At 46.6% G+C, this 16,904-nt stretch overlaps 1 protein-coding gene across 2 annotated transcripts in view; it reads left to right on the top strand.

Moving 5' to 3' along the window:
- The window catches only part of LOC141273166 (pancreatic lipase-related protein 2-like), a 122,826-nt gene that overhangs the window by 59,683 nt on the left and 46,239 nt on the right, over nucleotides 1–16,904 (top strand). The window contains exons 8-10 of one of the 2 annotated variants that reach the window (XM_073684618.1): nucleotides 8,346–8,474; nucleotides 11,891–12,009; nucleotides 12,243–12,369. In XM_073684618.1, coding sequence (XP_073540719.1) covers nucleotides 8,346–8,474; nucleotides 11,891–12,009; nucleotides 12,243–12,369 — 375 coding nt within the window. The remainder of the gene's footprint in view (nucleotides 1–8,345; nucleotides 8,475–11,890; nucleotides 12,010–12,242; nucleotides 12,370–16,904) is intronic. The other variant, XM_073684619.1, reaches the window with a different exon arrangement.

Genomic DNA, 16,904 nt, shown 5'->3' with positions numbered 1-16,904 from the left:
AATAGTGAGTGCAGCTCTGGAGTATAATACAGGATGTAACTCAGGATCAGTAATGTAATGTATGTACACAGTGAATGCACCAGCAGAATAGTGAGTGCAGCTCTGGAGTATAATACAGACTGTAACTCAGGATCAGTAATGTAATGTATGTACACAGTGACTGCACCAGCAGAATAGTGAGTGCAGCTCTGGAGTATAATACAGACTGTAACTCAGGATCAGTAATGTAATGTATGTACACAGTGACTGCACCAGCAGAATAGTGAGTGCAGCTCTGGAGTATAATACAGGAGGTAACTCAGGATCAGTAATGTAATGTATGTACACAGTGACTGCACCAGCAGAATAGTGAGTGCAGCTCTGGAGTATAATACAGGATGTAACTCAGGATCAGTAATGTAATGTATGTACACAGTGACTGCACCAGCAGAATAGTGAGTGCAGCTCTGGAGTATAATACAGGAGGTAACTCAGGATCAGTAATGTATGTACACAGTGACTGCACCAGCAGAATAGTGAGTGCAGCTCTGGAGTATAATACAGGATGTAACTCAGGATCAGTAATGTAATGTATGTACACAGTGACTGCTCCAGCAGAATAGTGAGTGCAGCTCTGGAGTATAATACAGGGTGTAACTGAGGATCAGTAATGTAATGTATGTACACAGTGACTGCACCAGCAGAATAGTGAGTGCAGCTCTGGAGTATAATACAGGAGGTAACTCAGGATCAGTAATGTAATGTATGTGCACAGTGACTGCACCAGCAGAATAGTGAGTGCAGCTCTGGAGTATAATACAGGATGTAACTCAGGATCAGTAATGTAATGTATGTACACAGTGACTGCTCCAGCAGAATAGTGAGTGCAGCTCTGGAGTATAATACAGGGTGTAACTGAGGATCAGTAATGTAATGTATGTACACAGTGACTGCACCAGCAGAATAGTGAGTGCAGCTCTGGAGTATAATACAGGAGGTAACTCAGGATCAGTAATGTAATGTATGTGCACAGTGACTGCACCAGCAGAAAAGTGAGTGCAGCTCTGGAGTATAATACAGGAGGTAACTCAGGATCAGTAATGTAATGTATGTACAGAGTGACTGCACCAGCAGAATAGTGAGTGCAGCTCTGGAGTATAATACAGGAGGTAACTCAGGATCAGTAATGTAATGTATGTACACAGTGACTGCACCAGCAGAATAGTGAGTGCAGCTCTGGAGTATAATACAGGATGTAACTCAGGATCAGTAATGTAATGTATGTACACAGTGACTGCACCAGCAGAATAGTGAGTGCAGCTCTGCAGTATAATACATGATGTAACTCAGGATCAGTAATGTAATGTATGTACACAGTGACTGCACCAGCAGAATAGTGAGTGCAGCTCTGGAGTATAATACAGTATGTAACTCAGGATCAGTAATGTAATGTATGTACACAGTGACTGCACCAGCAGAATAGTGAGTGCAGCTCTGGAGTATAATACAGGATGTAACTCAGGATCAGTAATGTAATGTATGTACACAGTGACTGCACCAGCAGAATAGTGAGTGCAGCTCTGGAGTATAATACAGGATGTAACTCAGGATCAGTAATGTAATGTATGTACACAGTGACTGCACCAGCAGAATAGTGAGTGCAGCTCTGGAGTATAATACAGGATGTAACTCAGGATCAGTAATGTAATGTATGTACACAGTGACTGCACCAGCAGAATAGTGAGTGCAGCTCTGGAGTATAATACAGGATGTAACTCAGGATCAGTAGTGTAATGTATGTACACAGTGACTGCACCAGCAGAATATTGATTGCAGCTCTGGAGTATAATACAGGATGTAACTCAGGATCAGTAATGTAATGTATGTACACATTGACTGCACCAGCAGAATAGTGAATGCAGCTCTGGAGTATAATACAGGAGGTAACTCAGGATCAGTAGTGTAATGTATGTACACAGTGACTGCACCAGCAGAATAGTGAGTGCGGCTCTGGAGTATAATACAGGAGGTAACTCAGGATCAGTAATGTAATGTATGTACACAGTGACTCCACCAGCAGAATAGTGAGTGCAGCTCTGAAGTATAATACAGGATGTAACTCAGGATCAGTAATGTAATGTATGTACACAGTGACTGCACCAGCAGAATAGTGAGTGCAGCTCTGGAGTATAATACAGGATGTAACTCAGGATCAGCAATGTAATGTATGTGCACAGTGACTGCTCCAGCAGAATAGTGAGTGCAGCTCTGGAGTATAATACAGGATGTAACTCAGGATCAGTAATGTGATGTATGTACACAGTGACTGCACCAGCAGAATAGTGAATGCAGCTCTGGAGTATAATACAGGATGTAACTCAGGATCAGTAGTGTAATGTATGTACACAGTGACTGCACCAGCAGAATAGTGAGTGCGGCTCTGGAGTATAATACAGGAGGTAACTCAGGATCAGTAATGTAATGTATGTACACAGTGACTCCACCAGCAGAATAGTGAGTGCAGCTCTGAAGTATAATACAGGATGTAACTCAGGATCAGTAATGTAATGTATGTACACAGTGACTGCACCAGCAGAATAGTGAGTGCAGCTCTGGAGTATAATACAGGATGTAACTCAGGATCAGCAATGTAATGTATGTGCACAGTGACTGCTCCAGCAGAATAGTGAGTGCAGCTCTGGAGTATAATACAGGATGTAACTCAGGATCAGTAATGTGATGTATGTACACAGTGACTGCACCAGCAGAATAGTGAGTGCAGCTCTGGAGTATAATACAGACTGTAACTCAGGATCAGTAATGTAATGTATGTACACAGTGACTGTATCAGCAGAATAGTGAGTGCAGCTCTGGAGTATAATACAGCATGTAACTCAGGATCAGTAATGTAATGTATGTACACAGTGACTGCACCAGCAGAATAGTGAGTGCAGCTCTGGAGTATAATACAGGATGTAACTCAGGATCAGTAATGTAATGTATGTACACAGTGACTGCACCAGCAGAATAGTGAGTGCAGCTCTGGAGTATAATACAGGATGTAACTCAGGATCAGTAATGTAATGTATGTACACAGTGACTGCACCAGCAGAATAGTGAGTGCAGCTCTGGAGTATAATACAGGATGTAACTCAGCATCAGTAATGTAATGTATGCACACAGTGACTGCACCAGCAGAATAGTGAGTGCAGCTCTGGAGTATAATACAGGATGTAACTCAGGATCAGTAATGTAATGTATGTACACAGTGACTGCACCAGCAGAATAGTGAGTGCAGCTCTGGAGTATAATACAGGATGTAACTCAGGATCAGTAATGTAATGTATGTACACAGTGACTGCACCAGCAGAATAGTGAGTGCAGCTCTGGAGTATAATACAGGAGGTAACTCAGGATCAGTAATGTAATGTATGTACACAGTGACTGCACCAGCAGAATAGTGAGTGCAGCTCTGGAGTATAATACAGGAGGCAACTCAGGATCAGTAATGTAATGTATGTACACAGTGACTGCACCAACAGAATAGTGAGTGCAGCTCTGGAGTATAATACAGGATGTAACTCAGGATCAGTAATGTAATGTATGTACACAGTGACAGCACCAGCAGAATAGTGAGTGCAGCTCTGGAGTATAATACAGGATGTAACTCAGGATCAGTAATGTAATGTATGTACACAGTGACTCCACCAGCAGAATAGTGAGTGCAGCTCTGGAGTATGATACAGGATGTAACTCAGGATCAGTAATGTAATGTATGTACACAGTGACAGCACCAGCAGAATAGTGAGTGCAGCTCTGGAGTGTAATACAGGATGTAACTCAGGATCAGTAATGTAATGTATGTACACAGTGACAGCACCAGCAGAATAGTGAGTGCAGCTCTGGAGTATAATACAGGATGTAACTCAGGATCAGTAATGTAATGTATGTACACAGTGACTCCACCAGCAGAATAGTGAGTGCAGCTCTGGAGTATAATACAGGATGTAACTCAGGATCAGTAATGTATGTACACAGTGACTGCACCAGCAGAATAGTGAGTGCAGCTCTGGAGTATAATACAGGATGTAACTCAGGATCAGTAATGTAATGTATGTACACAGTGACTGCACCAGCAGAATAGTGAGTGCAGCTCTGGAGTATAATACAGGATGTAACTCAGGATCAGTAATGTAATGTATGTACACAGTGACTGCACCAGCAGAATAGTGAGTGCAGCTCTGGAGTATAATACAGGATGTAACTCAGGATCAGTAATGTAATGTATGTACACAGTGACTGCACCAGCAGAATAGTGAGTGCAGCTCTGGAGTATAATACAGACTGTAACTCAGGATCAGTAATGTAATGTATGTACACAGTGACTGCACCAGCAGAATAGTGAGTGCAGCTCTGGAGTATAATACAGACTGTAACTCAGGATCAGTAATGTAATGTATGTACACAGTGACTGCACCAGCAGAATAGTGAGTGCAGCTCTGGAGTATAATACAGGATGTAACTCAGGATCAGTAATGTAATGTATGTACACAGTGATTGCACCAGCAGAATAGTGAGTGCAGCTCTGGAGTATAATACAGGATGTAACTCAGGATCAGTAATGTAATGTATGTACACAGTGACTGCACCAGCAGAATAGTGAGTGCAGCTCTGGAGTATAATACAGACTGTAACTCAGGATCAGTAATGTAATGTATGTACACAGTGACTGCACCAGCAGAAGAGTGAGTGCAGCTCTGGAGTATAATACAGACTGTAACTCAGGATCAGTAATGTAATGTATGTACACAGTGACTGCACCAGCAGAATAGTGAGTGCAGCTCTGGAGTATAATACAGGAGGTAACTCAGGATCAGTAATGTAATGTATGTACACAGTGACTGCACCAGCAGAATAGTGAGAGCAGCTCTGGAGTATAATACAGGATGTAACTCAGGATCAGTAATGTAATGTATGTACACAGTGACTGCACCAGCAGAATAGTGAGTGCAGCTCTGGAGTATAATACAGGATGTAACTCAGGATCAGTAATGTAATGTATGTACACAGTGACTGCACCAGCAGAATAGTGAGTGCAGCTCTGGAGTATAATACAGGAGGTAACTCAGGATCAGTAATGTAATGTATGTACACAGTGACTGCACCAGCAGAATAGTGAGTGCAGCTCTGGAGTATAATACAGGAGGCAACTCAGGATCAGTAATGTAATGTATGTACACAGTGACTGCACCAACAGAATAGTGAGTGCAGCTCTGGAGTATAATACAGGATGTAACTCAGGATCAGTAATGTAATGTATGTACACAGTGACAGCACCAGCAGAATAGTGAGTGCAGCTCTGGAGTATAATACAGGATGTAACTCAGGATCAGTAATGTAATGTATGTACACAGTGACTCCACCAGCAGAATAGTGAGTGCAGCTCTGGAGTATAATACAGGATGTAACTCAGGATCAGTAATGTAATGTATGTACACAGTGACAGCACCAGCAGAATAGTGAGTGCAGCTCTGGAGTGTAATACAGGATGTAACTCAGGATCAGTAATGTAATGTATGTACACAGTGACAGCACCAGCAGAATAGTGAGTGCAGCTCTGGAGTATAATACAGGATGTAACTCAGGATCAGTAATGTAATGTATGTACACAGTGACTCCACCAGCAGAATAGTGAGTGCAGCTCTGGAGTATAATACAGGATGTAACTCAGGATCAGTAATGTATGTACACAGTGACTGCACCAGCAGAATAGTGAGTGCAGCTCTGGAGTATAATACAGGATGTAACTCAGGATCAGTAATGTAATGTATGTACACAGTGACTGCACCAGCAGAATAGTGAGTGCAGCTCTGGAGTATAATACAGGATGTAACTCAGGATCAGTAATGTAATGTATGTACACAGTGACTGCACCAGCAGAATAGTGAGTGCAGCTCTGGAGTATAATACAGACTGTAACTCAGGATCAGTAATGTAATGTATGTACACAGTGACTGCACCAGCAGAATAGTGAGTGCAGCTCTGGAGTATAATACAGACTGTAACTCAGGATCAGTAATGTAATGTATGTACACAGTGACTGCACCAGCAGAATAGTGAGTGCAGCTCTGGAGTATAATACAGGATGTAACTCAGGATCAGTAATGTAATGTATGTACACAGTGATTGCACCAGCAGAATAGTGAGTGCAGCTCTGGAGTATAATACAGGATGTAACTCAGGATCAGTAATGTAATGTATGTACACAGTGACTGCACCAGCAGAATAGTGAGTGCAGCTCTGGAGTATAATACTGGATGTAACTCAGGATCAGTAATGTAATGTATGTACACAGTGACTCCACCAGCAGAATAGTGAGTGCAGCTCTGGAGTATAATACAGGATGTAACTCAGGATCAGTAATGTAATGTATGTACACAGTGACTGCACCAGCAGAATAGTGAGTGCAGCTCTGGAGTATAATACAGACTGTAACTCAGGATCAGTAATGTAATGTATGTACACAGTGACTGCACCAGCAGAATAGTGAGTGCAGCTCTGGAGTATAATACAGGAGGTAACTCAGGATCAGTAATGTAATGTATGTACACAGTGACTGCACCAGCAGAATAGTGAGAGCAGCTCTGGAGTATAATACAGGATGTAACTCAGGATCAGTAATGTAATGTATGTACACAGTGACTGCACCAGCAGAATAGTGAGTGCAGCTCTGGAGTATAATACAGGAGGTAACTCAGGATCAGTAATGTAATGTATGTACACAGTGACTGCACCAGCAGAATAGTGAGAGCAGCTCTGGAGTATAATACAGGATGTAACTCAGGATCAGTAATGTAATGTATGTACACAGTGACTGCACCAGCAGAATAGTGAGTGCAGCTCTGGAGGATAATACAGGAGGTAACTCAGGATCAGTAATGTAATGTATGTACACAGTGACTGCACCAGCAGAATAGTGAGTGCAGCTCTGGAGTATAATACAGGATGTAACTCAGGATCAGTAATGTAATGTATGTACACAGTGACTGCACCAGCAGAATAGTGAGTGCAGCTCTGGAGTATAATACAGGATGTAACTCAGGATCAGTAATGTAATGTATGTACACAGTGACTGTACCAGCAGAATAGTGAGTGCAGCTCTGGAGTATAATACAGGATGTAACTCAGGATCAGTAATGTAATGTATGTACACAGTGACTGTACCAGCAGAATAGTGAGTGCAGCTCTGGAGTATAATACAGGATGTAACTCAGGATCAGTAATGTAATGTATGTACACAGTGACTGCTCCAGCAGAATAGTGAGTGCAGCTCTGGAGTATAATACAGGGTGTAACTGAGGATCAGTAATGTAATGTATGTACACAGTGACTGCACCAGCAGAATAGTGAGTGCAGCTCTGGAGTATAATACAGGAGGTAACTCAGGATCAGTAATGTAATGTATGTGCACAGTGACTGCACCAGCAGAAAAGTGAGTGCAGCTCTGGAGTATAATACAGGAGGTAACTCAGGATCAGTAATGTAATGTATGTACAGAGTGACTGCACCAGCAGAATAGTGAGTGCAGCTCTGGAGTATAATACAGGAGGTAACTCAGGATCAGTAATGTAATGTATGTACACAGTGACTGCACCAGCAGAATAGTGAGTGCAGCTCTGGAGTATAATACAGGATGTAACTCAGGATCAGTAATGTAATGTATGTACACAGTGACTGCACCAGCAGAATAGTGAGTGCAGCTCTGCAGTATAATACATGATGTAACTCAGGATCAGTAATGTAATGTATGTACACAGTGACTGCACCAGCAGAATAGTGAGTGCAGCTCTGGAGTATAATACAGTATGTAACTCAGGATCAGTAATGTAATGTATGTACACAGTGACTGCACCAGCAGAATAGTGAGTGCAGCTCTGGAGTATAATACAGGATGTAACTCAGGATCAGTAATGTAATGTATGTACACAGTGACTGCACCAGCAGAATAGTGAGTGCAGCTCTGGAGTATAATACAGGATGTAACTCAGGATCAGTAATGTAATGTATGTACACAGTGACTGCACCAGCAGAATAGTGAGTGCAGCTCTGGAGTATAATACAGGAGGTAACTCAGGATCAGTAATGTAATGTATGTACACAGTGACTGCACCAGCAGAATAGTGAGTGCAGCTCTGGAGTATAATACAGGATGTAACTCAGGATCAGTAATGTAATGTATGTACACAGTGACTGCACCAGCAGAATAGTGAGTGCAGCTCTGGAGTATATTACAGGAGGTAACTCAGGATCAGTAATGTAATGAGTATCTCCTAGTGTCTTCATGCACAGTTGTCCATTATCCTCAGGTACGGGAGGATATGGGATGAGTCAGACGGTCGGTCATCTGGATTTCTTTCCAAATGGAGGAAGACAAATGCCGGGATGTAGGAAGGATGAAGTCATTCGTCATCTGAACGTTGATGACATTTCACCATGTAATTATAAAAACCGTTCTAGATGTTTTTTTATATTGATATCTGTTGTAAGATCACATCCCAGAGTGAATGACATGGAAGAGGCGTCCAGACATATAGTGCACCGGATATAGGGGGACACGCAGGTGTAGGATGGAAGTAGGGTCCTATGTACGGTGACTCAAGGGGCATATTATCAGATATAGGGTGACAGATGGGATGTAAGGTGACATAGGAGGTGACGGATGAGATTCGGTGTGACACAAGTGGTGTAGGATTGGATGTAGAGGGACTAATCTGTAGTAGGAAGAGATGGAGGCTGATGTGTGGTCGAGGATGAGCTGAAAGGTGAAAAGTAGGGTGGGAGTTAGGAAGACAAGTAGAACATAGAATGGGATGTAAGGGGATAAGTTAAGTAAAGGACGACATAGTGACAAGTGGGGTGTTGGATTAGATGTAGGGAAACACCAGGGATGCTTGGATGTAGGGTGGAAAGTAGGGTGTAGGATGTATGGACATGGGACAGCGTGGAGGACATGGAACGTTGTGGAGGATGTGGGATGGTATGGATGACGTCGGTAGTTGTGGAGGATGTGGGATGGCGTGGAGGACGTGGGTAGTTGTGGAGGACGTGGGTAGTTGTGGAGTACGTGGGTAGTTGTGGAGGATGTGGGATGGCGTGGAGGACGTGGGTAGTTGTGGAGGATGTGGGATGGCGTGGAGGACGTGGGAAGTTTTGGAGGATGTGAGATGTTGTGGATGACATGGAATGTTGTGGAGGACATAGAACGTTTTGGAGGAAGTGGGAAGTTGCGGAGGATGTGGGATGGTGTGGATGACGTGGGTAGTTGTGGAGGATGTGGGATGGCGTGGAGGACGTGGGTAGTTGTGGAGGATGTGGGATGGCATGGAGGACGTGGGAAGTTTTGGAGGACGTGAGATGTTGTGGATGACATGGGACATTGTGGAGGACATGGGTCTAGTGGAGAATGTGGGATGGCGTAGAGGACGTGAGACGCTGTGGATGATATAGGATGGCGTGGAGGACGTGGGACATTGTGGAGGATTTGGGATGTTGGGAGGAGGTGGGACATTGTGGAGGATGGGGTATCGCATGGAGGACGTGGACATTATGGATGACATGGTACATTGTGGAGGACAACGGATGGCGAGGGACGTTAGGGATGATGTGGGAAGGCGTGGAGGACATGGAATGGTGTGGAGGACATGGGAAGTTCTAGAAGATGTGGGACATTGTGGAGAATGTGGGATAGTGTGCAGGATGTGGGTGTCAGGAGCGACACCGTGGGGGGATCACACAATATCCCACCACTGCTGTCATTTTGTCAGGATTTTCAGGGCTTTGCGCGCAAATGATCCCAATTACTCACTACGTAGCTATCGGCAAGTGAGCAGAGAGCGTATGGTGTACACACCTCCGGATTCCAACACATGGAATATGTGTATATGCCCCCATACGGTCACTGCCAGCTTCACAATAGCCCAATTACGATTATTCGCTGCCACCACCGATCAGCTTTAAAATACAATACAGGCCTGATCGGATGCCTGCTTTCTGGTAGCGTATGGCTTCGAGGGAGGAAAGATTACAGGACAGAAGGAACAGATTTTTAAATTTTATATTTAATCCAAAAGGGAGGCAGTGTTTATGAAAAATATACAAAAGGTTTTACAAAAGGAGACAATACAATACAGGGTATACAGTTACACAAAATAAAAAGGATTAATAGAAGACTTACTAGACCAATCGCAGAGAAGATTCAGTTTAGCTGGAGGGGAGGCGCTCCAATTGATTTTACCATTATCGAATGGGACCCCTTGCTTATAGAATATATACCTCCCGGCAGTGAATATAGATCAATCTTCAGGTGGATCTTTTATGCCGAAGGGGGGACCTGCCCACATATGCCCCTGTAATGATCTAATGTGAGTTGGTCTCCGCCCTTCATGGTTTTATTAAAATATCTAACTTCCTTGATAACTTCTCGCTGATTGATCGCATAAGCTTGCAAGTGACGCCATATTTTTTATTACGAATTTACCTGCGGTTGGTTATCTATGTTCTTTCGCATTATAAATCATCGAAGGGGCATACAGCTACGGAAAATATGCGTATTGTTCCTTAGCTAACCCTGTCACTAAAAATATATGTCCCATTATTATAGAAGTATTTGAACTTCCGATATTACATATTTTGTGTCAGTGTTGGCGAGACTGCAGATTTATGTTACACAAATGGGGGATGCCCTGGGGGTGAGAGAGAATTCTTTTGAAGCTAGGAGCTGCATCCTCCTCACCCAGGTGTATATTTATTACAGACCTTTGCCACTACAAGCTCCATTCATATGGTAATGAGTTTGCCACCTCTGGCATGTACTGCTATTTGCATAGAAGCAACTGGTTAAAGAGTCCCCTCTTCTACTCTGACAAATGGTAAATAGGGGAGGAGGAAAGAGAGATTTCAGAAGGAGAGAGACATTCTTAATATTTTCTATGACAGTGGGACATTGTGAAGGATATAGGATGGCGTGGAGGACATTGGACATGAAGGACGGGAGACATTGTGGAGATCGTGGGACATTTGGAGGATGTGGGATGGCGTGGAGGTCATGGAATGATGTGGAAGACATGAGACGTTGTGGAGGATATAAGAAGGCATGGAGGACATTGGACGTTGTGGAAGACGTGGGATGTTGTGGAGGAAGTGGGATATTGGGAGGATGTGGGACGTTGTGGAGGATGGGGGATAGCGTGAAGGACATGGAATGGTGTGGAGGATGTGGGATGTTGTGGAGGATGTAGTGTAGGATGGCGTGAAGGACATTGTAAGTTGTGGAGTGTGGACATTGTGGAGGACGTGGGATGTTGTGGAGGATATGGGATGTTGGAAGGATGTGGGACGTTGTGGAGGATGTACTGTAGGGTCGCGTGAAGGACATTGTAAGTTGTGGAGTGTGGACATTGTGGAGGACGTGGGATGTTGTGGAGGATATGGAATGGCGTGGAGGACATGGGACGTTGTGGAGGATGTACTGTAGGGTCGCGTGAAGGACATTGTAAGTTGTGGAGTGTGGACATTGTGGAGGACGTGGGATGTTGTGGAGGATATGGGATGGCGTGGAGGACATGGGATGTTGTGGAGGATGTAGTGTAGGATGGCGTGAAGGACATTGTAAGTTGTGGAGTGTGGACATTGTGGAGGACGTGGGATGTTTTGGAGGATATGGGATGGCGTGGAGGACATGGGACGTTGTGGAGGATGTACTGTAGGGTCGCGTGAAGGACATTGTAAGTTGTGGAGTGTGGACATTGTGGAGGACGTGGGATGTTGTGGAGGATGAGTTGATAATAAGTTTTCTACACAGGTGACATCTGCAGGACTTTGATACTTTTCTTCTTTTCCGTCCATCTTTTAGCGCTCAATGACTTTGTTGCCTGCAATCACATGAGAAGTTACCACTACTACATCGAGAGCGTCCTCAGCCCTGATGGCTTCATCGGATTCCCGAGCTCCTCATATCACGACTTTCTGGCTGTAAGTTTTAGAACATGTTCCTTTCATGAAAGAATCAGCGGTGCTATCCAACACCTAGGGGGTAAAGCAGGACATTGGGGGCTTCCAGCATATCCGGGCATTTCCTCATCTGCCGGTTTTGGGCGCTGGCTTTTGAGTGCAGAGGGTGGGGGGATCCGTCCTCATACATAGCAGTGATAATGAGGGGCTTCCCCCAAATACAGTCATTTTATAGTGGACGTCTCTTCTTGCAGGGCGCAGGATTCCCGTGCTCCAGTGGAGGCTGTGCACGGATGGGACACGACGCAGATAAATACCGAGGAGTCACAGCCGAAACACAGACGTTTTACTTAAATACAGGAGACCAGGAAAACTTTTCACGTGAGAAACTTTGCAATTCTTACATAATGTAAAAGTGGTTAAAGCGCCGCTGTCAGCAGGATTGTGCTCAGGAACCGCAAACACTGTCAGGTGGGCGACATTGCACTGATTAATATGATACCTGGGTGATGAAATCCCTCCTGTGGTTCTTGTGTAATCTTTACTTTCAGTTTGGAGATAATGATATGCTCGTGCTCCGGGGCGGCCTGTGGGGGGCGCTCTATCTGGTGCACCAGGGCGGCCTGTGGGGGGCGCTCTATCTGGTGCACCAGGGCGGCCTGTGGGGGGCGCTCTATCTGGTGCTCCAGAGCGGCCTGTGGGGAGCCTCTATCTGGTGCTCCAGGGCGGCCTGTGGGGGGTGCTCTATCTGGTGCTCCAGGGCGGCCTGTGGGGGGCGCTCTATCTGGTGCTCCGGGGCGACCTGTGGGGGGGGCGCTCTATCTGGTGCTCCGGGGCGGCCTGTGGGGGGCGCTCTATCTGGTGCTCCGGGGCGGCCTGTGGGGGGCGCTCTATCTGGTGCTCCGGGGCGGCCTGTGGGGGGGCGCTCTATCTGGTGCTCTGTTTACATATTCATCTGTATGCTCTTATGACAGCTCATTGTGCCTTCACTGACCGGCCTCCTATTTTATATAATGCATCTAGTAGTGCGGGGCGAGGTAATAGGAGGCGGTGAGTGACCGATCAGTGAGCTGCCATAAGAGCATACAGATGAATAAGTAATCAGAGCACCAGATAGAGCGCCCCCCACAGGTCACCCCGAAGCACCTGATAGAGTACCCCCCCACAGGCCGCCCCGGAGCACCAGATAGAGTGCCCCCCCACAGGCCGCCCCAGAGCACCCGATAGAGCGCCCCCCCCACAGGTCGCCCCGGAGCACGCGATAGAGCGCCCCCCCACAGGTCGCCCCGGAGCACCCGATAGAGCGCCCCCCCACAGGCCGCCCCAGAGCACCAGATAGAGCGCCCCCCACAGGCCGCCCCAGAGCACAGGAATATCATTATCTCCAAACTGAAGGTAAAGATTACACAAGAACCACAGGAGGGATTTCACCAGCCCAGGTATCATATTAATCAAAGTAATGTCACCCACCTGACAGTGTATGTAGTTACAGAGCACAATCCTGCTGACAGCGGCGCTTTAATGTGGAATCTTTTCCCATAACAGTGCATCATCCACAGATCCCCATAACAGCGCGTCCTCCACAGATCCCCATAACAGTGCATCATCCACAGATCCCCATAACAGCGCGTCCTCCACAGATCCTCCATAACAGAGCATCATCCACAGATCCCCCATAACAGTGCGTCATCCACAGATCCCCCATAACAGCGCGTCATCCACAGATCCCCCATAACAGTGCGTCATCCACAGATCCCCCATAACAGAGCGTCATCCACAGATCCTCCATAACAGTGCGTCATCCACAGATTCCCCATAACAGTGCATCATCCACAGATCCCCCATAAAAGCGCGTCATCCACAGATCCCCCATAACAGAGTGTCATCCACAGATCCCCCATAACAGAGCATCATCCACAGATCCTCCATAACAGAGCATCATCCACAGATCCCCCATAACAGTGCATCATCCACAGATCCCCCATAAAAGCGCGTCATCCACAGATCCCCCATAACAGTGTGTCATCCACAGATCCCCCATAACAGAGCATCATCCACAGATCCTCCATAACAGAGCATCATCCACAGATCCCCCATAACAATGCGTCATCCACAGATCCCCATAACAGCGCGTCATCCACAGATCCCCCATAACAGTACGTCATCCACAGATCCCCCATAACAGTGCATCATCCACAGATCCCCCATAACAGTGCATCATCCACAGATCCCTCATAACAGTGCATCATCCACAGATCCTCCATAACAGAGCATCATCCACAGATCCCCCATAACAGAGCATCATCCACAGATCCCCCATAACAGAGCATCATCCACAGATCCCCCATAACAGTGCATCATCCACAGATCCCCCATAACAGTGCATCATCCACAGATCCCTCATAACAGTGCATCATCCACAGATCCTCCATAACAGTGCACCATCCACAGATCCCCCATAACAGCGCGTCATCCACAGATCCCCCATAACAGCGCGTCATCCACAGATCCCTCATAACAGTGCGTCATCCACAGATCCCCATAACAGTGCATCATCCACAGATCCCTCATAACAGAGCGTCATCCACAGATCCTCCATAACAGTGCGTCCTCCACAGATCCTCCATAACAGTGCGTCCTCCACAGATCCTCCATAACAGCGCGTCATCCACAGATCCCTCATAACAGAGCGTCATCCACAGATCCTCCATAACAGTGCGTCCTCCACAGATCCTCCATAACAGAGCATCATCCACAGATCCCCATAACAGCGCGTCATCCACAGATCCTCCATAACAGAGCATCATCCACAGATCCCCCATAACAGTGCGTCATCCACAGATCCCCCATAACAGCGCGTCATCCACAGATCCCCCATAACAGTGCGTCATCCACAGATCCCCCATAACAGAGCGTCATCCACAGATCCCCCATAACAGAGCGTCATCCACAGATCCCCCATAACAGGGTGTCATCCACAGATCCCCCATAACAGAGCGTCATCCACAGATCCCTCATAACAGTGCATCATCCACAGATCCTCCATAACAGAGCATCATCCACAGATCCCTCATAACAGTGCATCATCCACAGATCCCCCATAACAGCGCGTCATCCACAGATCCCCCATAACAGAGCATCATCCACAGATCCCCCATAACAGAGCGTCATCCACAGATCCGCCATAACAGCGCGTCATCCACAGATCCCCCATAACAGCGCGTCATCCACAGATCCCCCATAACAGAGCGTCATCCACAGATCCGCCATAACAGCGCGTCATCCACAGATCCGCCATAACAGCGCGTCATCCACAGATCCCCCATAACAGCGCGTCATCCACAGATCCCCCATAACAGAGCATCATCCACAGATCCCCCATAACAGAGCGTCATCCACAGATCCCCCATAACAGAGCATCATCCACAGATCCTCCATAACAGAGCATCATCCACATATCCCCCATAACAGTGCGTCATCCACAGATCCCCCATAACAGCGCATCATCCACAGATCCCCCATAACAGAGTGTCATCCACAGATCCTCATAACAGAGCGTCATCCACAGATCCCCATAACAGTGCATCATCCGCAGATCCCCCATAACAGTGCGTCATCCACAGATCCCCCATAACAGCGCATCATCCACAGATCCCCCATAACAGTGCGTCATCCACAGATCCCCCATAACAGAGCATCATCCACAGATCCTCATAACAGAGCGTCATCCACAGATCCTCCATAACAGAGCGTCATCCACAGATCCTCCATAACAGTGCGTCATCCACAGATCCCCCATAACAGTGCGTCATCCACAGATCCCCCATAACAGTGCGTCATCCACAGATCCCCCATAACAGTGCGTCATCCACAGATCCCTCATAACAGAGCGTCATCCACAGATCCCCCATAACAGAGCGTCATCCACAGATCCTCCATAACAGAGCATCATCCACAGATCCCCCATAACAGCGCGTCATCCACAGATCCTCATAACAGAGCGCCCTCCACAGATCCCCCATAACAGAGCGTCATCCACAGATCCCTCATAACAGAGCATCATCCACAGATCCCCCATAACAGTGCGTCATCCACAGATCCTCATAACAGAGCGCCCTCCACAGATCCCCCATAACAGAGCGTCATCCACAGATCCCTCATAACAGAGCATCATCCACAGATCCCCCATAACAGCGCGTCATCCACAGATCCCCCATAACAGCGCGTCATCCACAGATCCCCCATAACAGCGCGTCATCCACAGATCCCCCATAACAGTGCATCATCCACAGATCCCCCATAACAGCGCGTCATCCACAGATCCCCATAACAGAGCGTCATCCACAGATCCCCCATAACAGAGCGTCATCCACAGATCCTCATAACAGAGCGTCATCCACAGATCCCCATAACAGTGCATCATCCGCAGATCCCCCATAACAGTGCGTCATCCACAGATCCCCCATAACAGCGCATCATCCACAGATCCCCCATAACAGTGCGTCATCCACAGATCCCCCATAACAGAGCATCATCCACAGATCCTCATAACAGAGCGTCATCCACAGATCCTCCATAACAGTGCGTCATCCACAGATCCTCCATAACAGTGCGTCATCCACAGATCCCCCATAACAGTGCGTCATCCACAGATCCCCCATAACAGTGCGTCATCCACAGATCCCCCATAACAGTGCGTCATCCACAGATCCCCCATAACAGAGCGTCATCCACAGATCCCCCATAACAGTGCGTCATCCACAGATCCTCATAACAGAGCGCCCTCCACAGATCCCCCATAACAGAGCGTCATCCACAGATCCCCCATAACAGCGCGTCATCCACAGATCCCCCATAACAGTGCATCATCCACAGATCCCCCATAACAGCGCGTCATCCACAGATCCTCATAACAG

This window comes from Phyllobates terribilis, unplaced genomic scaffold (assembly GCF_046119375.1).
Source record: "Phyllobates terribilis strain yellow unplaced genomic scaffold, ASM4611937v1 Scaffold_5__5_contigs__length_657084704, whole genome shotgun sequence".
Classification (NCBI taxonomy): Eukaryota; Metazoa; Chordata; class Amphibia; order Anura; family Dendrobatidae; genus Phyllobates; species Phyllobates terribilis.
The sequence above is the reverse complement of the archived record's forward strand: the minus strand, read 5'-3'. Positions and strand labels throughout refer to the sequence as shown.